Source organism: Zonotrichia albicollis, chromosome 8, assembly GCF_047830755.1.
Source record: "Zonotrichia albicollis isolate bZonAlb1 chromosome 8, bZonAlb1.hap1, whole genome shotgun sequence".
In the NCBI taxonomy this organism is placed as follows: domain Eukaryota; kingdom Metazoa; phylum Chordata; class Aves; order Passeriformes; family Passerellidae; genus Zonotrichia; species Zonotrichia albicollis.
This window is the reverse complement of record NC_133826.1, coordinates 2492757-2520748: the sequence shown is the minus strand read 5'-3', so window position 1 is coordinate 2520748 and position 27992 is coordinate 2492757. Positions and strand designations below refer to the sequence as shown.

The following is a 27992-nucleotide window of genomic DNA, read 5'->3' as shown; positions in this document are numbered from 1 at the left end:
TCCTGCCGGCGCAGCCCGCAGCGCTCCCAGCCCGGCCCCGGCCATGGCGGAGGGCCCCTGAGGCGCTCCCTGTTCCCGCCCTGCGCATGCGCAGAGCCCGCCCCCGGAAGGCGCCGCGCAGGCGGAAGCGCGCGCGCCGGCCCGAGCCCGGTGAGAGCCCGCGAGCGGCACCGGCTGAGGGGAGCGCGGGACGGAGCCGGGGCTGAGAGAGACAGCGGGGGCTGAGCCGGGAGGGGAGGTGAGGGGGCTGTGCCTGACGGGGCTGAGGGCGGTCAGGGGGCTGTGGGCGGTCAGGGGGCTGTGGGATAGCGAGGGTGACGGCGGTCGGGGGGACTGAGAGAGTGACGGGGCTTTGGAGTGACGAGGCTGAGGGCGGCCAAGGGGATGAGGGGGCTGCGGGGTGAGCCGGCTAGGGGCGCTGAGGACTTATTGGTCTGAGGGGGCTGAAAGGCTGAGAGGGGTGAGGGAGAGCGAGTCGAGGAGACTCAGAGGGTTGAAAGGCTGAGTGGGGTGAGGAAGAGAGGGTCGAGGATTCTGAGGGGGCTGCGAGGCTCTGGCGGGTGAAGGAGAGCGGGTCGAGGATTCTGAGGGGGGTGAAAGGCATAAGGGGGTGAGAAAGAGAGGGTCGAGGATTCTGAAAGGCTGAGGGGGGTGAGGGAGAGCGGGTCGGGGATTCTGGGGGCGCTGAGAGGCTGAGGGGGGTGAGGGAGAGCGGGTCGGGGATTCTGGGGGCGCTGAAAGGCTGAGGGGGGTGAGGGAGAGCGGGTCGGGGATTCTGGGGGCGCTGAGAGGCTGAGGGGGGTGAGGGAGAGCGGGTCGGGGATTCTGGGGGCGCTGAAAGGCTGAGGGGGGTGAGGGAGAGCGGGTCGGTGATTCTGAGGGGCCTGAAAGGCTGAGTGGAGTGAGGGAGAGCGGGTCGGTGATTCTGAGGGCGCTGAGAGGCAGCAGGGTCCGCTGGTGACCGGGCCAGCTCGGGTGGGCTCGCAGCTCGGCCCGGTGCGAGCCTCTGGGGGCTCTGAGGAGGCCGGGCAGAGCAGAGGGGTGAGAGGAGGAATAAAGGCATCTCCTGACAGGGATTAGGGAAACAGCAGGCTTGTGGACAGGTATTGCTGTAACAGATTATGTCCTTCATTCAGTGTGTGCGTTTTTCAGCTGCTGAAATGTGTGCTAACACCTCTTTTAAAAGAAGTCCTATTCAGGCCCATGCTTCTATGGCTAAGTTCTGTCAGCTTCCCTGGGCCAGGGCTGGGTGTTTGTACTGGTGTTAGTATCTGAATCTTCATTGCAGGCAGTGTGGAAGGATAGCAGTTTTTTTTTTTTTGGGTTTTTTTAGCTGTGATTTTCACCTCATACTTACAGGCGGGATCTTGAGATCTACCTGATCAGGAGTTGCACGTCCAGGGGAAGGTGAAAAGTTTGGGATTGACCAAACTGGCTTTATCATCCCCTAAAAATGATTCCTAACATTGTTACCCACAGGATACCAAGAACTGATGTATCTTTTCTTTAGATAAAAGTGCCTCCCCTGTGGCTTAGGCACAGGTGAAAACATGCAAATATCAATGTTCACCTTCCTACCTGTAGATGGAGATCTGCTGCCACAGATTTATATTATTAATTAACTTATTTTTTCCCCTTGGTGGTGGTGTTGGGTCACACCTTTCTTTGAATAGAAGTTAAACATGGGTGGAGTTGGAGAAGAATAACCTAAACATGCCTTAGATGTTGCTTGTGTGTAACTAAAACAGCAGCTCAGTGCTTCTGCTGTATGGGATTTTTGGTTTTCATCAGTAACAAGTGTGTTAAACTCACTTCAATCAAAAGATGCCTTTTCTGCAAGGAACGTCTGTGGCAGCTGTACCCTTCAAGACTGGAGTAGTTTCTTCCTCACTTTTTTCCTAGTTCAGACTAAATTTTTTCTGATTCTTTGGGTCAAAGTTTGCATATTTTATAGTTAGTTTAGATTTTTTTTGTGTAGGGCAACATAATAATTTTCCTGTTTTTTGGTTTCTGAGTTTCACACATCCTTCAATGTGACAGACCTGGCAATATTTCTTACTTTTACAGGATCCTTAGTGTGATGAAATGAGCTTGTTGGGCCATCAGCCCTGTTGCTTTTTGGGGGTGGAAGGATGGAGAGCAATGTCTCCTGACACCAATTAACTTTTAAATAACTTTTTGTTTTGTTTAAAATAAACCAGCAGTGCAGTGTTTAAAATAAACCAGGTGTGCACTTTGCATAATCTGTCTGTGGCGCTCTTAGCTGAGGAAAGAAGTGACATTAATGTAACACTGGGGCACTGCCTCACTTTTCAACCCCTGTGCTTGTGAATAATCCAGTGAGTTGTTAATGTAGGGAATGCTGGGCACAGGAGCTGGCTGTGCCATGGCTGTGGCACTCTGTGTCCCAGGTTTGTAATGCAGTGAGTTGTTAATGTTCAGCAGGGCAGGCTGGCACAGGAGCTGGCAGTGCAGTGCCAGTGACACTCTGTGTCCCAGGTTTGTAATGCAGTGAGTTGTTAATGTTCAGCAGGGCAGGTGGGCACAGGAGCTGGCAGTGCAGTGCCAGTGACCCTGCTGTGTCCTAGGTTTATAATGCAGTGAGTTGTTAATGTGGGGGCTGTTCAGCAGGGCAGGTTGGGCACAGGAGCTGGCAGTGCAGTGACAGTGACCCTGCTGTGTCCCAGGTTTGTAATGCAGTGAGTTGTTAATGTAAGGAAGGTGGGCACAGGAGCTGGCAGTGCAGTGCCAGTGACAGTCTGTGTCCCAGGTTTATAATGCAGTGAGTTGTTAATGTTCAGCAGGGAAGGCTGGCACAGGAGCTGGCAGTGCAGTGACAGTGGCACTCTGTGTCCCAGGTTTATAATGCAGTGAGTTGTTAATGTTCAGCAGGGCAGGTGGGCACAGGAGCTGGCAGTGCAGTGCCAGTGACACTCTGTGTTCCCAGATTTGTAATGCAGTGAGTTGTTAATGTTCAGCAGGGCAGGTGGGCACAGGAGCTGGCAGTGCCATGCCAGTGACGCTCTGTGTCCCAGGTTTATAATGCAGTGAGTTGTTAATGCAGGGAATGCTGGCACAGGAGCTGGCAGTGCAGTGCCAGTGACACTCTGTGTCCCAGGTTTATAATGCAGTGAGTTGTTAATGTTCAGCAGGGCAGGCTGGCACAGGAGCTGGCAGTGCAGTGACAGTGACACTCTGTGTCCCCAGGTTTATAATGCAGTGAGTTGTTAATGCAGGGAAGGCTGGCACAGGAGCTGGCAGTGCCATGCCAGTGACACTCTGTGTCCCCAGGAGCGTGGCAGCCATGGAGAAGTGGAGCCTGATGACGCTGACGGTGCTGCTGGCGCTCACCGTGCGCTGGGCCGTGTCCCTGGGCTCCTACTCAGGTAAGGGCACTGCCCAGGCTGCAGCAGCCCCAGGGAGAGGGGGCATGGGCTTGGCACAAATGGAAATGAATGGTCTTTATTGTTATTTAATTTACTGGTGTTTATGTAAAATCATACATAGGAAGCAATGTGTTATTTCAATTGTTGTTATTCTTAATTTCCCCAAGAATTCCTTTTTCTTATTTCTTGAAGTGTGCCATGATTAACATCACAGTTTGGAGCAGAACCCTGGAAAAACCAACCTTAACTTTTTTTTTGCATAGTGCTTATGATCATTAATGCTTTAGGATCAATATCTGCCTGTTTTCCCCTATGCCTTTATTTGCAGAATATTGCAGTCCACTTTTTGCCTCATATTGTCTTTTAAATTCTGTAGCAGATATGACCTTATTATTTATATTTTTCTTTAGCTTACATGTAGCTAATGCTGCTGCTAATGAAGACAGTGCAGAGGTGACATGGAGTGAGCAATGACTCTGCCTTGTGGCTGTACCTCCTTAAGCTTGTTTACAGCAGGAGCCAGAGCTGCATTCTGGTAATGGATGAGTTTTTCTCCTCCTCGTGTCAGAAGGCTTGCAAAGAATTAGCAAGTTCCTTTCCAAGCCTCCCAGTTCCATTCCCACACTTGCACAAGGCTTGTTTAAAAAAAGATTAAAAAAATGAACCAATACTTTCAATCCTCATCAGCCCAAAGAATCACAAGTCAGATTCTACTCTGGATTTTTGAGGCAATGGGAGCCCCATCCCCTGAGCTGCTCAGGAGCATTCTGGTGATTTTTAACTGGTAATTCTGAGCTTCATTTATTTGAAGAATTTGCTTGAAGCTGAGCTGCATTTCCAATTGTTTTGGTTTGAGTTTGCTTTCTCACAGTGACATTTCTGAGAGGTCTGTGGGTGACTGAGGTTTTTACCCATTTCTAGGCAGGAAACACCCTGGCTTCAGGCACACACTGAATTTCTCTTGCAGTGCAAGAGGATTTATTTAGGATTCCGTTGCTAACTAGATTTTTGTAAGTTGATTTAATTTCATCCCAATCAAGATTGTGGAAGAGAGTCTAAAATAAAGCCTGAGCTAAAATAACAATTTTTAAATCTTATTTCCTCCCAGTGCTGATATAACTGCTTTTGGAGTAGGAAAAGCTGAATCTGATCCATTCCAGCCAATTATTAAAGCTTGACTTTGAGCATTGGCTGGCTGTAAAAAGGCAAACCCCAGTGTTAGAGCTGCCAAGCACATAAATCCACTGGGATTATTTTTTTCCTCTTTGTCTTCCTGCAGATGTGATAAACTTTTAATTCCACCCTCCTTTACTGTGCACTCCTGGATCTCTGTCTCATTCCCACCCTGTTCCTTGCCATCATTGCTTTTGGATCTGCCTCTGGAATTCAATGAAGAAACAAAAACTAATACCTGGTTTTGAGAAATTACCATTAGTGATGGCCTGGTCTTGGGGAATTACTGAGGAAAAATTTGGTTTCATAGGTTAATGCCTGATTTTTTAATGCATGTCCAAACTCCTGCTAAATACAGGTATTGAGAGACAGCTTCAAACACTTAAAATTCTGTTCCCAGGTTAACAATACAACTGAATAAGATCACTACTTTTAAGGTATTTGTGAGCCTTTTAAAATAAAATATTCCAGTTTTATTAATTTTAACTAGGTTTGTCTGTGTACTTGCTGCTTTCTGTAGATGGAAGCTAAATGTGCATTGTCAAACTAACTGATTAGTAGCTGGCTTTTAATAACCTTTGGATTAAGATCTTTTGATCATTCTGAAGCCAATTAATTATTTTCATCCCTTTTTTCCCTCAAGACTGAGAAATTGATACACACACAAACGCTCTAAAATTTGGGTGATGTCTATTTTGTATTTCAGTGATTCAAATATTTATTTTGTATTTCAGTAATCCAGTGGCAGATTCTTTGTTCCACTGGACTTAGAGCTACAGAATTGACACTGATGAAACTCCAGTGACCTCAGTTATTTGGGAAACTTTAATCTGAATGTGTGAGAGTGGAGACAATCTGCTTTCTCCACCCCAAGGAAGGAATTAGCAGAGATAAGAGGTCCTTTGCACTTTCTGGGAATAAATTGCACATTGCTGAGCTGGTGGGATTCCCACAAACATAGATCATGGTGAAACCACAGATGGCTTTCCTATATTTTAAAGAACCTCTTAAATCTCTGTCTGGCTCGTGTCAATATTTCAGTGGGAGCACAATCAGTCTGGTTTCTGTTCTCAATGAGCAGCTTAATAGAAGTAAATAAACTCTGGGAAGATGTTTTGCTGCCATTATCACAGTTAGGCTTCCATCAAGAGGAGTATTTGACATCTGAAGTATTTGCAATGATGAATCTTTCTTTTCCATGAAAATAGCAAATAATAGTATTATAATGATATGAATAGTCAGGTACCGTGGCATGGCTGAAACAAGTGAGAATATTGACAATTATCACACACCAAGGATCACTGTAACATGTCCATTATGTGCATTTTCCTAGTTCAGGGAAAGTACCACATTTTTCATCTGCACTTGGAAATGATTTTTTTTGTCAGATGAGGAAGCAGTTCTTCACAGCAGAGTATCTTGATAAATGCTCATTGCAGAAATCTCCAGAAAGCCAAAAGAACACACATCTTTTTTTTTTTTCTCTCTGTTCGACTGCATGATGAGGTCTCTATTTGCTCTCAATACAGAGGGCTGGAGAATAAAATGAGTAATTAATATGCAATCCATAACTGGGGGTAAGCAATCTATAAACCAAAGAATGTCCTGAATGCTGTGTCCTCTCCTTTTAGGGGCAGGAAAACCACCCATGTATGGAGACTACGAGGCTCAGAGGCACTGGCAGGAGATCACCTACAACCTACCCATCAGGCAGTGGTAGGTGCTGCTTGCACAGGAGAACAGAGGAAATCCTGCTTGGGTTTGACATCTCTGAGTTCATTGTTTGCTTCCATGATCCATGGGATTCTTCAGTGTGGGAATTCTGGATCCTAGATTTAAGTGTAGCGAGCTTCGTTTGTGCAGATCACATAAAACAGGAGGAGGAGGAAGCTAAATATTTTATTTTTTTTTTGCATTATTCCTAATATTCTTTAGAGTAAAAATTTAGTCCATATATGTGCTACAACTCAAATTGGATTATGTTGGAATTCCAGCTCATCTTCCAGCAAGGACAGGGGTGTTTTGGGTGTGTGGTGTAGTTTTTCCCTGGCTGTCTGTTGGGGAACAGACAAATCTGACAAAAGAGCAAATTAATGCAGTTGTGTTCTGTAAATACATGTGAGCTCTGCAGATGGCTCTGTGTAGTGACTTCAGATCATCCTGTTGGACAAAAATGAGAATATAGGAACTTTTTTTCCTGGGATATCCAAACCCTGAGTGTGCCAGAGTTGGGATCAGAGGTGTTACATAATAATGGAGTTGGCAGCTTTGATCCACTCTGCTACACTGAGCTGCAGCTCCTTAAAATGAGGAGTTAGAGCAGCCAATATCCCCAGGCATTGCCAGGGCCAGCTCAGACCCTGCTGCAGGCTGGCTGTGGCTGAGGGGCTGCCAGGTGGGCACCCTGGGCTTCTGTTTGCTCTCTGGTTCTGTAATTGATGTAGTTTTATATTGATAATTGAAGGGTTTTTGGGTTGGGTCTGCTGTGGGAATTGAATCTCTAATAGAGCAAAGTGGGTGTTTGGAACAGCACATCTTGGCTGATGTGCAAGGGATTGCATTCTAGGATTTAAATATCCCTGGTTTATATTATTTTGTGAAGTCCTTTAGAAACATCCTTTTTTATTCTACTCTTAATTAATATTACTGGTATTAATTAATATTACTTAATATTACTGGATACATAAGAATTGTTTTTCTTTTTTTAAAATTCTACTGTTAATTAAAACTCTGAAAGCTTCCTGACTAAATATTACTGGATACATAAAGGTTATTTTTTTTTTTTCCTACTGTTAATTAAAACTCTGAAAGCTTCCTTACTAAATACCACTGGATATATAAGGGTTGTTTTTATTTTTTTTTAATTGAAAACTTTATGGAAGGTAAAATAAAAAAAGAAGCCCCCAAAACTGGCAAGTGCCCTGAAAGTTGCAAACTGTGACATTGTGCATGAAGAATCTGCTCTGCCTTGGCAGGAGCAATCTTGAATTGTAGGATAAGAGGCAGAGATGCAACTCAAAGAAATGTGATTTATCATCTGTTCAGAAGACACTTCAGGCAGCTCATAAAGAATTCAAGAAATATCATTTACCATTATAAATGTCAAAAATGGGCTGCATTTGAGGAGAGGAAGTGGAAGAGCCAGGAGGCTGCCCCGTGGCAGTGGGAGCAGGCAAGGCAGTGTTTCTGTGCCAGGTGGGAAGGAGCTGGGACTCCTTGGACAAACCCCTCTGATCCCATTTGGGAGAGCTGATTTCCCTTTGATGCTGCCACAGAAATCCTCACACCACATAATCCCAGATGGGAAAATCCTTTTCCTTCCTTTCTCATGGTCCACCTTGTTTTAGAGGTAGAATCAGGAGTTTTTCTCTCCATTGAAGTGACTTTAGCAGCTTTTCTTTCAACCACAATTTTGCTGTTATTTTGTTGCTCGAGACTTACTTAATGTGCAGTAAAATTAGGCAGGTATAGATGTTGCCACCCTCTATTTTGGATCTGGAATACATTTAACATTCAGTCTTTTCCTTGGATAAAACCAAGCTGGAAATGCAGTCTTTAAATTGAATTTTATTTATTTTAGGTACTTCAATACAAGTGACAACAACCTGCTGTACTGGGGCCTGGATTACCCACCTCTCACTGCCTATCACAGTTTTGTGTGTGCCTACATGTAAGTTCAGTGTTTGAAATCCTGTGTTTTACATTTTTCTCTCTGGATATTCAGCTTTCCCCACAGTTTTGTGTGTGCCTACATGTAAGTTCAGTGTTTGAAATCCTGTGTTTTACATTTTTCTCTCTGGATATTCAGCTTTCCCCACCAGCCACTGCTGATGTGGGATGCCCAGGGGAAAGTGCTGCAGGAACAGGGGGCATTGCCTGGGAAAGCTCTCGTGTGTGCAGAGCCCAAGTGACATTTGATGAGTGCATATCATGTAAATAGAATTCTGTTATTGGAATACTTTTTCCACAAGGGCTTTGCTGCTGTTGGAATGAGACTTATGGAATAAGAATGTAGGTTAAAGTGCACAGGCACAGCTATGTGGGGCATCTATGTGAACTGTAAATGGTTTATATTTAATACTTAAGCATGAAAGGTATTTACAATTGTTTTTTTTTAAAGTCCCTGGAACCAGACTGGAGGTGGTTATCTTGTCCTAATAAATATTGTATTCCATTTTTACTGTTTCCAAAGGTTATTTTTTTTAATTGTGGAACAGTCTATAGTGTAAACTGATCTAGTGGTGAGGAAAGCTTTCATTGATCACTATTGCTCCCTGAAATATTTCTTCTCATTCATCTTAATTCTTGGAATCTGCTCCTGTCTGTGTCATCTTTATTGCTGCAAGGAGTGTAAAGGGAAATGAGAACTGTCTGCATTTTGATGTGTCTGTACTTTGTTTTACAGTGCAAAGTTAATAAATCCTGATTGGGTTGCTCTGCACACGTCTCGGGGCTATGAGAGCCAGCCCCATAAGTTATTTATGCGTACAACAGGTAGGGAGATTTTATTTCCTTGGCATCATCCTGCACATTTGTCTTGCTTACTAATTCAGCATGTTTAATTTGCAGCTTCTCTCTCTTTACTGGTTTATTCTCAGGTTTTCAATTGGGTCCATTTGCAGGTCCATTTCTGAGCCAAATTCCTGCATTATTTCCTCTTCTGCCATCATTTGTGGAGCAGATTAATATAAAATATAGAAACAAGTTTTCAACCCAATTAATTAATTAAAAACTCTAAAACACAACTACTCTTTGTAGCACAGACCCACTTTTTAATTTTGAAAACATTCTTGTTTTCCCTTCTATTCTGATAAATAGTCTTTTATTTTTAGCTTAACTTGATTTTTATTGTAAAATTATTTTACATATAGCCTGGCTTTTCCTGACTTCATCTCTGGAGGTATCAGAGATCTTCATTAGGAGCTGATCTCAAAGGCAGAGATATTTGATATTATTACTATGAGCAAAATAATATCAAATTATTTTATATTTTGTATTATTTTTATATCAAATTTTATAAAAAGTACAATTTTATTTTACTACTTGTATTCTAGATTTGGCTTCCACCATTTGATTATTTTGAACTGCAAACAAATGCAGAAGGAGATTTGTACCATAATTTAGTAGCTGCAGCAGCAGGACAGAAACAATGTGGCCAGTGAACTCTTGTTTCTTGTTACTATTTTTTCATTTGAAATGTCTTTTGCATTTTCTAACACAAAATGCTTTTTTGATTGCAACAGCAGAATTTGTTGTTCATCAATAGCTTTTCTGTACCTCACAAACCTCTCAGTCTGCTCTCTGGTAATTGATTAAATTGAAAAAAAATAAAAATCACTAGTATTTAATTACCCTTGAAATGGTCTTTATTAATTTTGAAATCAACTCACTTGACACAGCACTGATGGATCTGGAGAGCTGATAAACACTTTTTAACAGGGGCCATTAGAGGAGTGCATTAAAATAATTCAGGGTAGTCAATGGCAGCTTTATTTTAAGCTTCAGTGTGTTTGTTTTGCTAACACCTTGGTTATATTTGTTTAGTTGTAGCTTAAGCTGGCAAAACCATTCACCCCTGGGTAACTGAAATGTTTAAACATCTCCTTGGAGTGACTGCACATTTGCTGAAAGTGGTTTGTGGAAATCATCTGAGGTTTGAGTTGTCCTAAAAACCTCAGATGATTTCCACAAACCACTTTCAGCAAATGTGCAGTGTGGTCTAGTTTTTCCTGGCTCGCTATTGGGGAACAGACTAATCTGACAAAAGAGAAAATTAATGCAGTTGTGTTCTGTAAATACATGTGAACTCTGCAGATGGCTCTGTGTAGTGACTTCAGATCATCCTGTTGGACAAAAATGAGAATATAGGAACTTTTTTTCCTGGGATATCCAAACCCTGAGTGTGCCAGAGTTGGGATCAGAGGTGTTACATAATAATGGAGTTGGCAGCTTTGATCCACTCAGCTACACTGAGCTGCAGCTCCTTAAAATGAGGAGTTAGAGCAGCCAATATCCCCAGGCATTGCCAGGGCCAGCTCAGACCCTGCTGCAGGCTGGAGAATTCACCTGCTGGGCACACCCTGGGCAGGGGACCCTGCTGGCTCTGTTTCTGTCCCCTCTCACAAATGCCTGCTGTGGGCAGGTGCTGAAAGCCAAATCCCTGCTCTCAGTGCCTTTATCCCCACCACTGGTCATTCCCACAGAGCCTGGGATAATCTGGGGTTTCTCCATGGCCCAGGCTCTCAGTGCTGCCCCCAGGCTGGGTCCAGCAGCGCTGGTTCCTCGGGGCCATTCCCGAATGCCTGCCCTGCCTGTGGCATGCCAGGAACTAGAGAGTGACTGAGGCTGTGCCAGCAGCCAGGACAGCTGAACACGTGGCAGCAGCAGCTTGGGGACATCAGAAATGAGCCTGAGAAACATTCACAAGATCAAATTCTGTAGACCTGGTTCTTTTTGTCCTTTGAAGTGGAACTGCCCAGTTTATTTCTGATATTTTGATGTTTGTTTTCCTTGCCTCCTCCTTGTGAGAGGATTCTAATGGAAAGTTAATCTTTATTTTTCAGTGTTTGTTGCTGATCTGCTGGTTTATATCCCTGCAGTTATTTTATATTGTTTTTCATTGAAAGAAACATCTGCTAAAAAAAAGGCAAGTACCTGGTGTGTGTAAATTAACCAAAGCAAACACTGTTAGAACAGAGTAGAAGTGTAACACAGACTTAATTAACACCTAGAACACCTTGATGGCTTCCCTGTAAAACTGATGGCAACCACTATAGCTTATATTATAAGCTTTTCACTTTAACACATTTTAAAAGTATTTTTAAAATCTTACAGCAGTTATTTTAATGCTTTTAATTACAAGATTTTCCATTAATGTATTACTTGAGTAGTAAAAGAAAACCCCAAAAAATATTTGTGGTGTGGGAGGGGGGGATTTGTGCTTTGTCTTGAACACTCCTTACAGTAGAATTTGGAATAACAAATCTCCTGATTTTGGAGTGGTTTAACATAGGTGTAGGTGATCTTTGAGCTGTAGTAAAGGGCAGGCAATATTCAATATTTTCTAATTTATGGCAAATCTTTATCCTTTTTTATTAATGGCAAATGATGACTTGTAGAGACTAAGATTCCCACCTATAGGATGCACCATGGAGGGGCACATTTTTGTACTGCAGGTGAAGTAGTTCCTCTGTCTAATGTCTAATTTTGGACTAATTCTTTTTCCCCTCTCCTTTTTGATCCTTCTTGCCAGGTTTCCAGTGCTCTCTGCATCCTGCTTTACCCAGGCCTCATCCTTATTGACCATGGGCACTTCCAGTATCCTTGTTCTGCATGGAAATGAGTTCTGATTATGGAATTACTGCTCCTTAGCACTTGGTAGCTGAGCAGGGGGTGGCTGTGGTGTACAGAGCCATCTGGGGGGTTCTGCCCACCCCAAACACAGATATCAAAGGATGCTGCAAGTCTGAAACATATTGGAGATAAAAATGATTGCTATTGGCACAAATCAATCCCAGCATGAATATCATTCTTGCCATGCCTCCAGCTGATCTCCCTGTCAGTCATTGAGTGCAGCAGCATCAGTGGGGCTGTGACAGGGAGGAGAGTGATGGGCTGTGCTGTGATTTGGGTGTGCACAGGGAGTCCCCTTGGATTCCCAGGCTGGCAGAGCTTGGCAGGTGGAGCTGTGTCAAACCTCCCCTTGTGCCCTGGCTGCCTGGTGCCACCTCCACAGGGGCTCCTTGTTAATAATCCTGATTTTACACTGGTTTTGTACAGGACAGCCCAGTGCTGTCAGCTCACCCCGTGCTGGAGGTGCAGCAGCTGCTGAGGCAGGAACTCCCTGCAGGTTCATGCCAGCCCTGCCATGGTGCTGTGGGCAGTGCCACCCTCTGAGCAGCCCCAGCAAGGCAGGGATTGCTTTCCCTGAGCTGCTGCACCATCAGGGCCTCGGTGGGAGTTTGCTGATGTGAAATCAATGAGGTGTCAAATGCACCTGGTGATGGGGAGTGGGAAATGTGAGTGGGCTGAGAGCTCCGTGGGCAGGCTGGATGTGTTGTCACAGCTGCTTAGCTTGACAGAGGGAAAACAAAATATTGTGACATTTCTGACAATACAAGAAATACAAGGAACTGTTTACAAGGGATGGAGTGACAGGACAGGAGGGAATGGCTTCCCACTGCCAGAGGGTGGGTTGGGATTGGATATTGGGGAGAAATTCCTCCCTGGGAGGGTGGGCAGGCCCTGGCACAGGGTGCCCAGAGGAGCTGTGGCTGCCCCTGGCAGTGCCCAAGGCCAGGCTGAACACTTCTGGGACAGTGTCAGTGTCCCTGCCATGGCAGGGGTGGCACTGCATGGGCTTTAAGATCCCTTCCAATTCAAACCAGTCTGGGATTCTGCCTTTACTGTTTTTTCCAACAAGTAAAAACCAAAGCTTTTGTTACAGTTTACAAAAATGACAAAACTTTGTTGCAGTTTAACAGTAAGTGTAGCTTAGTCTCTTCAAAATCTGAGCCTGGGAAGCTCTTCTCAAAGTCACAAGGCAGTAACATTGTTTTTAGCAACTATTTCTCTTTGTTTGGGCAGAATTAGCAGTCAGGGTACTGGTCATGGGTGAGGGTGCCTTCTGTGTGTAACAGAATCACAAACCTTTCAGAAGTCCTTGAAGGAAATTATACATAATTTAGCACAGATTTGAATATTCTGCCTGTGTCTTGTGGGAGCTGGGAGGGAAAGCTTGTGAGAGCTTTATCATTACTCATGTAAATGCCAAGAAGGAAATGTTGCTTGTTGCAGAGAACTGTCACCATAGCTGGCTTGGTTGGATGCATGTGTAATTACATGTGTAATTAACACACACAGAATTTGCCCTCAGATTTGCCTGGGCAAGCTCTGAATCAAACTTTGGAAATCTAAAAATGACACTTTCAATGGAATTTTGGGGGCAACATAGTCACAACTGGCAACACATTCTTAAAGCTAACTTGGCAAAACTCATTTTACAAGCTATTTCTGCTTTCCCCCAGGGCATTAATTGCTGCCTTCCAGAAGTGAGATGTGTATCTTGTCCTTGACATAAAAAACCATATACAACTCAGTGAGCCTTGGCTTGGCCCTGTGGGCTGTCCTTTGTTTGTCCCATGACTGGGACCTCCTGGGCTCTGTGGCATTTTGCTTGGCCTTAAATTATAAGCAAATGGAGCTCTACCATTCCTTGCCCTTTTTTTGCTATTTACTTGGCAAGTGCTTCAAGAAGGGACTGAAAGGAAAGGGGTAAGTGGGTTTAAAGTGTTTTATCCTCCCCAGGAATCAACCTGGCATGGGGAGTGGGGTTGTCCTTGTGTGCAGGTGGGCATTGCTGGGTTCATTTCTGTGGGCATTGCTGGGTTCATTTCTGTGGGCATTCCTGGGTTCATTTCTGTGGGAGTGAGCTGTGTGAGGTGCTGCTGTCCTGCAGCATTTGTGGCAGCCCTGCTGTGCTGATGTGCTTTGCTGTTGTTGCAGGTTGGTGCTCTTGGCCAAACTGGCAGGGACAGTGCTGGTGTCCTTCGCTGCCTGCTGGCTCCCCTTCGGCACCGACGTGGAACAAATCATGCAAGTACTCAGAAGACTCTTTCCCATTGACAGAGGCTTGTTTGAGGCATGCATGTTTTCTTCTCCCACCCACTGCCCTGTCCTGTATTCTTAGATCCCTGGAGAAACCTTCAGGCTGACCTTTAGGATTTCATGGGGGAGACAAGCGCGGGGCGAGTAACTTGAGATGGCTTCTTCAGCAGTCCTTTCTTGCCAGTTATTTAATCCAGTGTTTAACCCCAGCTCAGCTGGCATCTTCCAGGATATTATACCAGGAGACAACACTTATCCCATCATCAAACCCATACTTCAATCCATACATTTTTCCATTGAAATAGATTCCATAGTAATTGACAGTGTCACAAGATGCAACCTTGAAAGTCAACGCCTTCGGCCTCTTGGGTTCTGCTCCCCTCTTTTCAATGGGATTAATTATTTTTAAAAAATAGCTTTTTTAATGGTGTTTCAGATACAGCCTAGAACTTCCTTTTTGACTCACCTTGTGCAGTTTCCACCATATTTTCTGAAAGTTTTAGGCCACTTCTGGTTTTGGTTTTGCTCATGGTGTGGACATGCCCATGCTGAAGGTGCTGAGCCTTAATCCAGTCACTCAATTCCTCATTTATGGAATGGCCATGCCACAGGAATTTGGGATAAAAGAAAGGATTCCCATGTCCAAATGGCCATGCCACAGGAATTTGGGATAAAAGAAAGGATTCCCATGTCCAAATGGCCATGCCACAGGAATTTGGGATAAAAGAAAGGATTCCCATGTCCAAATGGCCATGCCACAGGAATTTGGGATAAAGGAAAGGATTCCCATGTCCAAATGGCAATGCCACAGGAATTTGGGATAAAAGAAAGGATTCCCATTAACAAATGGCAATGCCACAGAAATTTGGGATAAAGGAAAGGATTCCCATTAACAAATGGCAATGCCACAGAAATTTGGGATAAAGGAAAGGATTCCCACGTCCAAATGGCAATGCCACAGGAATTTGGGATAAAGGAAAGGATTCCCACGTCCAAATGGCAATGCCACAGGAATTTGGGATAAAGGAAAGGGTTCCCACGTCCAAATGGCAATGCCACAGGAATTTGGGATAAAGGAAAGGGTTCCCACGTCCAAATGGCAATGCCACAGGAATTTGGGATAAAGGAAAGGATTCCCACGTCCAAATGGCAATGCCACAGGAATTTGGGATAAAGGAAAGGATTCCCACGTCCAAATGGCAATGCCACAGGAATTTGGGATAAAGGAAAGGGTTCCCACGTCCAAATGGCAATGCCACAGGAATTTGGGATAAAGGAAAGGGTTCCCACGTCCAAATGGCAATGCCACAGGAATTTGGGATAAAGGAAAGGATTCCCACGTCCAAATGGCAATGCCACAGGAATTTGGGATAAAGGAAAGGATTCCCACGTCCAAATGGCAATGCCACAGGAATTTGGGATAAAAGAAAGGATTCCCACGTCCAAATGGCAATGCCACAGGAATTTGGGATAAAAGAAAGGATTCCCACGTCCAAATGGCAATGCCACAGGAATTTGGGATAAAAGAAAGGATTCCCACGTCCAAATGGCAATGCCACAGGAATTTGGGATAAAAGAAAGGATTCCCACGTCCAAATGGCAATGCCACAGGAATTTGGGATAAAAGAAAGGATTCCCACGTCCAAATGGCAATGCCACAGGAATTTGGGATAAAGGAAAGGATTCCCATGTCCAAATGGCAATGCCACAGAAATTTGGGATAAAGGAAAGGATTCCCAGGTCACAGGGAGTTGCTGCTGTTTTAAATGGGGCATGAGTCAATATTACACTTTTTACAGCAGATTCTCAATTTCAGGCTTAACCTAGAAAATGAAGCTTTGAATTTCCAGGTTCTCACAAGGAATGAAAGCAAGTTCTCACATAGCTTGATTAATCTTAATTATTCTTTTAAACTTTTTCAGATGTAAATAATATCACAACTGACACTTTTTCCTCCCAAAAGTTAGTGCTGATGTACCAAAGGCAGTGGAGGTGTTCTTAGTGTATTCTCTGTTGGCTTATTTAAAAAACACCAAACAACCTCTCCAAAACAACCCCAAAATACACAATGACTCTTTTCCTTGAGAATTATTTGGAATTTATAAAGGAATCATTTTGCTCAGCACACCTTTTATTGAGTACTAAGTTTCCAAAGAAAATCTTTCAATGACAATAAGCAAGGAGCCTGAAAGAGCGGGAGGATTTTAGTCTAATATTAGCCCAAATATTTTCTGAGCTGCTCAGGGCAGCGACTTGCTGGATGCTGATGGAGATAAAATGAGAATTTGTCCACGTAAGCAGCGCTCAGTAACTTGGCCTGGGGTGTGACAGGTTGTGTGCAGCTCCCATTTGCAGCCAGGGTGTGCCAGCTCCCATCTGCAGCCCGGGAACATTTGCTGGTGGCTGTGAGGAGGCGCTGGCGCTGCCAGGGCAGATTCCGGGCGCTGCCAGCGGCACCCAGGGGCTCAGTTGCTGCTGGGAGTTGTGTCCACACAGCTGTGCCCCTCCTGCAGCTGTCTGGGGATGAGTTTCACCAGCAGGAGAGCTGCAGTTACAAATCTAATTTTGAAAGTGATCCTAGCACAAGTGCTAATGTCTTTAGGGTTGTTGATTTATTGGGGTTAACTCTGTCAGTGCTAGCGGGCAGCGAGCAGGGCAGGCAGGGAGGGACAGAGGATTCACACGGGCCAGGGTTTACCCAGGGACAGTCTCACAGCCTTGCTCCACAAAATGGCTGCTCCCATGGGTTAAGCTGTTGTCTCTGGTGCTGAAGAATTATTTCTCACTTTTAATTTGGTCTCTTGAAAAATTCCATTTTTGAAGAGCACAATCATCCCCAGTACATCTGGGAATGTGATGTACTGCTGCAAGTGTTCCTTGCACTCTCATGGCAGAAACCCAACAATCCCCACCTCCCAAGCCCCATTGTTCCCACAAACCTGAGTGTAATTAGATATAATTATCACTGATTGCCTTTTCATTTCCTTCCAGGATAAAGTAGCCAATATTTGGTGCAGTCTAAGTGTCCTTATAAAGATAAAGAATGTAATATCTCCTCGAACTCAGCTAAAACTCAGGTAAGACATAACTGGAGTGCCTTAGGTGGATTAATCTGCAATATTTTTTGCAAGAGGAGTAAATTTTCTTAAATTGTATTCTTTCCTATACTGTATTTTTCTGCCAAGTCATGTTGGAGAAATACTGAGAATATTTATGACTAGAAAATTCCCTGCTTGTTTATATAGTGATTTAAGCTGCCTGGTTAAAACTGAGTTAAGTTTTTCAAATTCAAAGAATTCAAATATCTTTCAACACTCTTAAAAGTCAGAGCTCCCAGTTCTCCTTGCACAGTGAAGAATTCAGGTCTGGCTCTGCAGAGGGAAGTGTTAATGGCTCCAGTCACTCATGTATTAAAACTGTTTTTCTTCCCCAATGCTTTAGTTTTGCTGTCACATTCCTGAGCCTGCTCCCTGCCTGTATCAAGCTCACTGTCCAGCCTTCCCTGCGAGGGTTTAAGTTTGCCTTGGTGAGTGTTTGCTGTTCTCTGCTCCTGCTCTGTCTCCACCACGGGCACTGGAGGGCAGCCAGCAGTGCTTGTGCAGGGCACAGAGGGTGGGAGCCATCAAATGCTGAAGGAATTGGTTAAAAAGTGTTTTATTGTCTCAAATCCAGGGCTCTGACCTGGCCCTTAAACCCAGACTTGTTCCTTAAGCTCAGTTTTCTTTCTTTAACTCTGTATTTTTATTATCTTCCTCTGAAGAGCCTTTGGAAGATTCCACACACATTTAAACCTCACATAGAATTGGGATTTCTCCTCTTTTTGTTTGGCTTCCAAAGTGCCAGTTTTTCTTCCTTCACTGGCTGCAAAATTCCATTAAAAATTCCCCAAATGGACATTGTGAGCTCATGAGTGGTTTGAAAATAAAATGATCCCATTTTCCAAAATGTTTGCCTTCTCTTAGTCACATCATTGAATTGAAGCACATTGCCATGACTCCTGTGCAAAAACTGAGTTCTCCTTGAAATCAGAATTAGATGGAGCTGGGTCCAAGTTTCAGAGTTACAAGATCATTTCTCTTTTTAATTTTATTGCAACATTACCTAAAACTAACATTTATCTGAAGAACTGGTTGGTTTGACTTGTTTTTATTTGGTGGGAGAAATAAAAAGACAATTTGTTTACTTTTTCTGTTGGTTAGTCATGATGAGGAGAAAATTTCCTGTCAAAAATGGGGGTAATTCTTACCAGGAGTGGGATTTGCCAGTGCCTGTATGTGGGAATTTTGTGATTCCTTGCTCTTGTCAGGGAAGCTGAGCAAGACTGAGGCTCTACCTGAAGGACTTTGTGACTAATTCTGGATAAAGTTCCAAACAAGGAACTTTGTGAGGATGGCACAGGAGCTGCTCTGGGGTTTGCACTGCAGGAAATGCAGCAGTTAACTGGAAAACTCAGCTGGTTTCAGCCTGCACCTGCAGCCACCACAGCAGAGCTTTGCTTGGCAGTCCCAGGCTGACACCTCTGCTCTCTCTCCCAAGGTCAGCTGTGCCTTGTCATTTTTCCTGTTCTCCTTCCAAGTCCATGAAAAATCTATTCTTCTCGTGTCAGTGTAAGTAAATAATTTTTCTGTGGATAAAATTTCATCTTTTCCTCATCTTCGTATTGCGTGCTGCTTTCACTTGGAAATGGATCAGATTTTAACAACTCTGCACTTTGCTTTTCTGCATCACTTGTAAATGAGGGTGTGTGAGCAGAGCCAGGCTGGTGTGGGGACACCCACAGGGACTGGCAGTGCTGTGGGATATGGGAATGGTTCATTTCTCTTTTTCTTCCTCTCATTCTAGCCCAGTCTGCTTAATCATAAATGAAATCCCCTTCATGGCCACGTGGTTTCTACTTGTGTCAACTTTCAGGTGAGTTGGGAGAACTGGTAACAGAGCTGGAGAGGCACTGGGGACAAGGGATGGAGGGACAGCACACAGGGAATGGCTCCCAGTGCCAGAGGGCAGGGCTGGATGGGAGATTGGGAATTGTTCCCTGGCACAGGTGCCCATCCTGGATCCCTGCAGTGCCCAAGGCCAGGCTGCAGCAGCCTGGCACAGTGGGAGGTGTCAGGGTTGAAACAAGATGAGCTTTAAGGTTTCTTCCAACCCAAACCCATCTGTGATTGCATGCAAACCCTGTTGTGCCCCAGTGAGGGCTAAAGGGATGAATTATTTCCTGGTGTTCCCTCCTCTGCCTGCTGTCCCCCCCTGTAGTAAACCCCTCAGGTTTAGCCAGGGCCCCTTGGAGAATACAATGCTGACACAGCAGCAAAGAAGTTTCCTGTCTCCAGGGACATCCGCCTTGTACCTTATCCCTATAGCCATGGAAGGCAATATTGTGTTAAACCCTACCATTGGTCACTTATGGTCACTCTAACACCTTTGCCATTGGTCAGGATTGGATCCAGGCCAAGGGTATAAAAGTAGCATACTGTACCCCTACTAACTGGGAAGAAGAAGAGCTGAGACCCTTCACAGACCCCTGCAATAAAGCCATACTCGTGGAACAGCCAGTGTCTTCTGCTTCTCCTCTCTCTGCCCTCTGCTGGAGCCTTAGGCCAAGGGAAAAGCCACCTAGCAAGCAAAGCTGAAATCACAAGAGCTGCCTGATCACTGAGAGCTGAATATTCCCTGCTTGCTAGGGGCTGACCCGCGGCCTTGGTCTGAGAGCGAGCTGGCTTCTAGCACCCAGTCCCCTTGGGGACTGAGCTCTGGAGCTGTGACAGCTGGCACAGGATAAGACCAAGCAAAGCTCATTTACCCCCCAGCCTGCTGCCCCTGCTGCTGAAGGACGAGCTGCTGCTGCCCTACGCCGTCACCACGCCCGCCTTCCTGGCCGTGTGCCTCGCCTCCTTCTCCATCCTGGAGAAGACCTCAGCCGAGGACCTGCAGCTCAAGGCCTTCTCCCTTTCCCTCAAGGGCTATGTGTCCTGGGTTAAATCCTTTCCCAGGATTGTCAGGAGCTTGGTAAGCAAATTTTATTCCTTTGCCTCTTCCTTGCAGCTTTTGCCAGCACTGTCCCTTTTTAGTGCCACTGCAGAGCACCAGCAGCGAGGTGGCAGCCGAGCTGAGGTGCTCCATGGTTGTGTTGCAGTTCCTGCTGTCGGTGGCCCTGATGGGGGCGCTGTCGGTGCTCAGCGCTGCCGCGCCTCCTCCCCAGCGCCTGCCCGACCTGTTCCCCCTGGCCGTGGCCGTGGTGTCCTGCCTGCACTTCCTGCTCTTCCTGCTCTACTTCAATGTGGTGATGCTCTGGGACTCCAAGAGCAGAGGGCAGAAGAAAATCAGTTAATGGAGCTGGAGCTGCAGGGCTGAGGGGGCTCAGTGAGCGCTGCAGAGGAGCCTGTGGGTGATGGACACAGCTCAAGGAAAGCCAGGAAAAACCTTCTGCTTATTTAAACACAAAACAATCAAAGACTGTTTTGAAGGAGAAATATTTTGAAGAGCATTGGGAATGGGATTTGTTTTCTTTGGAAGTGTTATACTTTTGTTACCATTTGTAAACCTAAAATGCTTAATAAAGGACCAAATTTTGAATTAATGCTAAAATACTGTATTAGCAAAAGCAGCATGAAGTTTTCTCCTTTCCCAGCATAAAAAGCCCAAGGAAATCGTGCAGGTAAAGTGTAAACTTGTGTTTATTCAGCACTGAAGTTGTGCTGCTGAATTGCTTTATGGCACAAACCTGGTGTGTGGCACCAGTCACTGTCCCCCTTTGCTGGGGGCTCTAAAACTGCTGCAGATCTCTTTAACAGGGCTGAAAAGCCAAAACTTTTGGTTCCACTGCAGTAAAAGCTGAGGTGCTGCAGTGCAGTTTGAAAATACCCAAACCCCTTATTAAACTGCACAGCAATTTGCAGATGTAAACTGAACTCAACTCTGCAATTTCTCCCCGGGCACAGCTCAGCCTCCAAAGCCAATAATTCAGAAAATACAAATTGATTGAGTAATTATAAACATAACAAAGCATGGAGGAAGAAAATAAATCATAAAGCAATTTAGGGTTGTATAGTTTAATTAGGAGTCAGTTACCCTTTTTTTCCTGTATCTATATATAAATATAAAAGAAGCCCCCCCCTCGTTTAAAGGCTTCCCCTGTCACATTCCAGGCTGTCACTGCCCTCGGCCTCAGTGTGTGAATCAGCTGTTCTGGGAACTTCCAGCTGGGCCAGTCCTGAGCCCTGGCACTGCAGGAACACAAGCTCAGTGTATTTGTGCACTTCTTTCCAGGCTTATTTGTTGTGGAAAAAATACCCCCAGGCAACCCTGCCCCCCTGGCAGCTCAGAGGGAATGGAAAAGGGGCTCTGGAGTAGGAACTAGAAGGACATTGGTTCGGTTTCCCTACACTCTAACAGTTCCTTAGAAAACAACAACACTTCCATCTTTTCACAAAGATTCAGGATTTTCTAGGTCTGACTCTTCACTGTGGCATGCAAGAGCTCTGCCCACAGCACGGCCTTTCTGCAAGTGTGGGCTGAGGGGACAAGAAAGGAACACAAACTGGGAATGTTTGTGTCCAGAGGCTGTGAAATCCCAAACCCACCGTGTTTTCCCCAAGGAAGGGCTGGACCGCGGGACAGGAGAACGAGGGCGGATGGGAGCAGAGGGGCCCATTAGCCCAGGCCATCCTTCCCATAGCCAAACATTAGTTTTGGGTGTATCCCTTTCCTTTGTCCTTGAGGTGGCCTCGGGGGGTGATAAAGTGAGAGTCACCCGATCCACCTTGTGTGGAACTGGAAATGGTTCCTCTGCTGCAGTCCCTGATTGGGCTCTGCTGGCACAGCCCTTGATGATTCTGATTTATTCCTTTATTATTGACAGCAAAAGGCAGCACCAGCTTCTCGTCCTGGTAGCACATTCAGTTCTGCTTTGCCATCACTGCCAGTGATGGATCACAGGTGCAGCCACTCAGCAGGACAAGCTCTGAAATCCCTGCTGAGACACCGTGGGTGAAGGAAAAGGGGTGCTGGGTTCTTTAACCACCACAGCAACTCATTTAACTCGTGTGCGATGCAGGATTTGCACAAATTCTGCATCACACCACTGTTGTCTATCACACACTACATTTCTGTGTTTTCCTTGTTCACAGAGCACATCCAGGCTGCTTCAGAGGCAAAGGCTGGTCCAGCAGGAGCTCAGAGGCACGGAGGGCTCCGAGGGGCTGAGCTCCTCACTGAGCAGCTCCCATCGCCCTGCAAATGCCCGGTGTAACATCTGCCACCACGGGCAGTTCTGCTGTGCCCCGCTGCTGCTCTGCTCTTGGCTCCTGAACAGTTTGATGCTGCTCTTGCAGGGCTGCCCAGAACAGCTCGATTCAGACCAGCACAGTTGGTTCCAGACTCTTCTCAGATCAATAATTGTCCGGTTTTTGGCTGTTTGGATGGCCTGGAAAGGCCCGGGGTGGCCTTGGGGCAGCCGCGTATCAAAGGACGAGAAGAGGCTTCAGTTCTTTTCTCGGTCTCGGTGTTTATTAATTGTTTATCTAAAAGATTTTCTCTCGGCCCGACAGAGCTCTGCTCAGCAGCCAGCCATGAGCACACTCCCCTCCCTCCGGGCGGTCACCTATCTTTATACCCAAAGTTACGTGTACAATATTTATCATTTTTCCCCAATACCTTTCACCCTTATTGCCCAGTGCACTTTTAGTAATGACCAATCCCAAAGTGCCACCATCACCACAGAAGATGGAGGAGAAGAAGAAGAAGAAGAAGGACAGGACACGCCCCAATTCCTCCATCTTACTTCTCTAAACCCCCCTGTACAGAAATCCTAAACCCTGTGTTTCACTCTCTAATTAACCAATCCCTTCACCATTCACCCCGGTGAAACCCTCCTGTCCTCATACAGGTGTCGTCTCCTGTGTAGGATCAAAGTCCAGCCACCAGACACTTCTGGAACATTCCAGGACTCCTGAGCCCCCCAAGGGTGGTCTCGGTGACACCTCAGTCCTGAGGTGCTGAGATCCCACAAATAATTATTTCATTTTCAACTCCAGAGGTTTTCGAAGCTCTGGCTGGGTCAAAGCCTGCAAAGGCAGGGCTGGGGCACCTCACACACACAACCACCCCCAGCTGAAAGCCTGGCAGAGCAGAGGAAATGAGAACAGCTGCCACAATTCCCTAAACCCTTCCTAACCTTCCTCCCAGTCACACTGCACAGGCAAAGTGCAAAATCGTTTTTATTAATTAAAAACTCCAAACTTGAGTGTGTGTGTGCTCAGCCACACCCTGAACATCTTTATCATGCTGGTGCTCAGAATTTTACTTGTAAAAATCAGTTTATTCGAGGGATAGGACTTTGCAGTGGTAGAAAGGACATTCAAGTGTTTGTGTCTATGCTGGACTTTAATAAGAATAAATAGTTTTTCTGCACTTTTTCAGCCTAATTGCAAGGATTTGAGAGGCAGGGGATTCTCTTGGCTGGAGGGGTGAGGCTGAGGAGAAGGAAAGAGAAAAGCAGCTGGTTTATAAAAAAGGTTGGCTTATATAAAACAGCATTAAATGTCAAAACTAAACTCAAATGTTGACCTAAAAGCAAACGTTACCAGAGCCCTGTGTTAATGCTGGGTCAGAGGCTGAGGCCTTTTCACCCTGGGGCTGGGCTTGGCTTTAGAGGAACCCTCGTGTGGGTGACAGATCTGTCCCCAGCCATGGCAGCAGCACCAGGGAAATGTTTGCAAACAACTAAAACCCATCCAGGGTGGGAGTAATGAATTGTGGTGCTGCAGAGCTGCCCCAGCCCAGAGCCCAGAGCACACAGCAGCAGCCCCAGGGCACAGGGCTGCACAGCACCCGGGTGGATTATTTACATTGAGATTATCTGCTTGTGCACATTGTTAAGTTGAAATAGATGCCAGAAATGTTATCTGGACGTGCACCTGCCCGGCACAGCGAGCGCTCCCCAGCTGGGATTTGCTGGGGAGATTGGTTTACACTCAGCTCTTCGCTCCTTTTAAGTCCAGTCCAGCAGATGGAGAAGTTTGGGTTGATGTGGAATGCATTTTTCACATAATGCCTGTGGGGAGATGAGGAATGACTAAAATAAATAGCAATTAGAGAGCAGCATCATCCTGCATGGATCTGTTTGGAGTTATGGATGTGGTGTCCAGTAAAACACACACTGAGCCTCAGGCAAGGCAGGGCACCAGCCTGGAGCTGCAGGACACTTGGGGATGTTCTGAGGAACAAGGACAAGGAGCCAAAGCAGCAACAAGTTGAGGAGAACCAGCACAGGATGTTTCACTGGGGGAGCAGAGCTTCTGGAGAAGCTCCTTGCTGCAGTGTTCAACAAAGCAGGAGCAAATGCCATGGCAGAGAACACCTGATCCCCCTGAGGGCAGCCTGCAGGACATCCCAGAGCTCTCTGCACAAGGAGTACCTCGGTCCTGGTCACTCTGGCTGTGCCTTGGGGCTGGGTGTGGCCGGGAGCAGCCCCAGGGGCTCCTTCCTTCGTTCCAGGAATGAGGTGAAGAATGCAGCACTCCCAGCCTGGATGTGCTCTGTGAACGAGGAAAACACAGAAATGTAGTGTGTGATAGACAACAGTGGTGTGATGGCAGAATTTGTGCAAATCCTGCCTCGCACACGAGTTAAATGAGTTGCTGTGGTGGTTAAAGAACCCAGCACCCCTTTTCCTTCACCCACGGTGTCTCAGCAGGGATTTCAGAGCTTGTCCTGCTGAGTGGCTGCACCTGTGATCCATCACTGGCAGTGATGGCAAAGCAGAACTGAATGTGCTACCAGGATGAGGAGCTGGTGCTGCCTTTTGCTATCAATAATAAAAGAATAAATCAGAATCCTCAAGGGCTGTGCCAGCAGAGCCCAATCAGGGACTGCAGCAGGAGAACTCCCACCCCTGGATCACCCACAGCCATCCCTGGATCACCCACAGCCACTCCTGGATCACCCACAGCCACCCCTGGATCACCCACAGCCACTCCTGGATCACCCACAGCCATCCCTGGATCACCCACAGCCACCCCTGGATCACCCACAGCCACTCCTGGATCACCCACAGCCACTCCTGGATCACTCACAGCCATCCCTGGATCACCCACAGCCACCCCTGGATCACCCACAGCCACTCCTGGATCACCCACAGCCACCCCTGGATCACCCACAGCCACTCCTGGATCACCCACAGCCACTCCTGGATCACTCACAGCCATCCCTGGATCACCCACAGCCACTCTTGGATCATTCACAGCCATCCCTGGATCACCCAGAGCCATCCCAGAGTCACCCAGAGCCACTCCTGCATCACCCACAGCCACTCCTGGATCACCCACAGCCACTCCTGGATCACCCACAGCCATCCCTGGATCACTCACAGCCACCCCTGGATCAGTCACAGCCATCCCTGCATCACCCAGAGCCACTTTTGGATCACCCACAGCCATCCCTGGATCATCCAGACCCATCCCTGGATCACCCACAGCCGTCCCTGGATCACCCACAGCCACTCCTGGATCACCCACAGCCACTCCTGGATCACCCAGAGCCACTCCAGAGCCACCCACAGCCATCCCTGGATCACTCACAGCCATCCCTGGATCACTCACAGCCATCCCTGGATCACCCACAGCCACTCCTGGATCACTCACAGCCACCCCTGGATCACTCACAGCCATCCCTGGATCACCCACAGCCACTCCTGGATCACCCACAGCCATCCCTGGATCACCCAGACCCATCCCAGAGTCACCCACAGCCATCCCTGGATCACCCAGAGCCACCCCTGGATCACTCACAGCCATCCCTGGATCACTCACAGCCATCCCTGGATCACCCACAGCCATTCCTGGATCACCCACAGCCACCCCTGGATCACTCAGAGCCGCTCCTGGATCACCCACAGCCATCCCTGGATCACCCACAGCCATCCCAGAGTCACCCACAGCCACCCCTGGATCACTCACAGCCATCCCTGGATCACTCACAGCCATTCCTGGATCACCCAGAGCCATCCCAGAGTCACCCACAGCCACCCCTGGATCACTCACAGCCACTCCTGGATCACTCACAGCCATCCCTGGATCACCCAGAGCCATCCCAGAGTCACCCACAGCCACCCCTGGATCACCCACAGCCATCCCTGGATCACTCACAGCCATTCCTGGATCATTCACAGCCATCCCTGGATCACCCACAGCCATCCCTGGATCACCCAGAGCCACCCCTGGATCATTCACAGCCACCCCTGGATCATCCAGAGCTATCCCTGCATCACCCACAGCCATCCCAGAGTCACCCACAGCCATCACTGGATCACCCACAGCCACCCCTGGATCACTCACAGCCACCCCTGGATCACCCACAGCCATCCCTGGATCACCCACAGCCATCCCAGAGTCACTCACAGCCATCACTGGATCACTCACAGCCACCCCTGGATCAGCCCTCCCCAGCTGTGGCCCCGTGGATCTCCCACATCCAGGCAGTGACTCCAGCCCTGCCCTGGCTCCCAGCCCAGCCTGGCGCTGCCCTTGGAGCACACCGGCTCTGAAAGGGCTCCTTCTGCCCAAGTTCCCGTTCCCCTCCAAGTTCCCCCACCATCCTCTCCCAACTTGGACTGCTCTAAAACATTTACAGATCTAAAAAGCAGAGAGAAAAAAAATGTTCACCTGTCGGGTGATATAAAACCAATCTTCTACTAAATGTGCCAGAATAATTTTTCTCCACCTCAACCACAGTTAAAACCTTCAGTCTATTCATTACTGTCTTTTTATAGTATTTTTATTTAATAAAACCTATTAAGACTACCATACAAATCTCTTTACTTATGCTTTTATCTTTTAACTGATCAATTTTTATATTGCTGACATCCCTTCTTCACCATTTGCTCATTTAAAAATTCATAGTATATGAGCTATGTCTCTGGAGAAAACGTCTATAAAATTTGTTACAGCTGGCAAATGTGTATGAGTCAGTGATAGCACATGACTAAATGCTTCACAGAAAATAAAATTTGTTTCTGTAGTAAGCAGAACTGTTTAAATGTTATTTATTTTTATGTTTCAAAGAAAATATATTGTGAAGTGCTGCATTGATTTAATACGCAGCAATGTCTGTGTACACGCTGTACCGGGGAAATTTATGAAACCTTTGCACAACTCCTTTAATTGAATTTTCCAAATCTCTCACCACACACAAATAATCAATATCTTCTGCAGAGAAAACCAGTCAGAATTATTACAGTCTTTCTTTTCAATTTTGTTGTCATCAGCACATACAGAGCACCTGGATATTTGTAATGTCTGGATAGCAAGTTATTTACACCTCTTAAACATATAATTGCTACTAAGTGAGTCCAAACTAATGTTTCTTTTCTTTTTTATTTAAAATAATTATATTCATGGGAGAAAGCAGTATTTATTCTCATGTAGGAGTTGCTACATGTTGGAAGAACTACAATTCTTTTGAATTTTTCATTAAGCTTAATACTCTAAACTAGATCCACCAGAATTAAAAATTCATAGCTGTTGCATCTCTACAAAGGCACGTAGGAAAATAGAGTGTAAAAACAAGGGTGAAATCTGGGAATAAATGGGGCTGACACCTAAATCTAAAATGCAGGTTGACAGTTCTCTGTGTACTTGTCTGGGGCCTCCAGTCATATGTCTGATGTGCATTTCTGGATCTGCCACTGCAGTTAATGGCTTAATATTTCATCTGCATAGCCCTGGGTGCTCCATCACTGCAGGGCCTGGAGCTGCCCCCTCTCCCTCCTTCCTCCCATCCCCAAACTCCTCCTGCTCTGGGCCCACAGCCCAGACTGCCCCAGTTTGG

At 46.2% G+C, this 27992-nt stretch overlaps 2 protein-coding genes across 7 annotated transcripts in view; one reads left to right on the top strand and one right to left on the bottom strand.

Annotated features, from left to right (window-relative positions):
* Positions 1–103: 103 nt before the first annotated feature.
* On the top strand, positions 104–20741 carry ALG6 (ALG6 alpha-1,3-glucosyltransferase). Of its 2 annotated transcripts, none has more exons than XM_074545635.1 (15): positions 104–238; positions 3292–3386; positions 6191–6275; positions 8140–8229; positions 8965–9053; positions 11123–11205; positions 11812–11876; positions 13647–13832; positions 14064–14199; positions 17157–17242; positions 17607–17691; positions 18702–18772; positions 19008–19076; positions 19976–20174; positions 20302–20741. In XM_074545635.1, exons 2-15 carry the CDS (start codon positions 3305–3307, stop codon positions 20494–20496), a joined length of 1521 nt encoding a protein of 506 aa, XP_074401736.1. In that variant the 5' UTR covers positions 104–238; positions 3292–3304; the 3' UTR covers positions 20497–20741. The 2 variants fall into 2 exon arrangements, with proteins under 2 accessions (XP_074401736.1, XP_074401737.1); XM_074545636.1 differs by having other exon boundaries at positions 110–150.
* The window catches only part of ITGB3BP (integrin subunit beta 3 binding protein), a 41490-nt gene continuing 17002 nt past the window's right edge, over positions 3505–27992 (bottom strand). For 2 of the 5 annotated variants that reach the window (XM_074545637.1, XM_074545639.1), the window contains exon 8: positions 16292–24703. In XM_074545637.1, the coding sequence (XP_074401738.1) occupies positions 24594–24703 (110 nt within the window). In that variant the 3' untranslated portion in view covers positions 16292–24593. Of the gene's footprint in view, positions 6093–16291; positions 24704–27992 lie in introns of those variants that run through there. The other 3 variants (XM_074545638.1, XM_074545642.1, XM_074545640.1) reach the window with 3 other exon arrangements.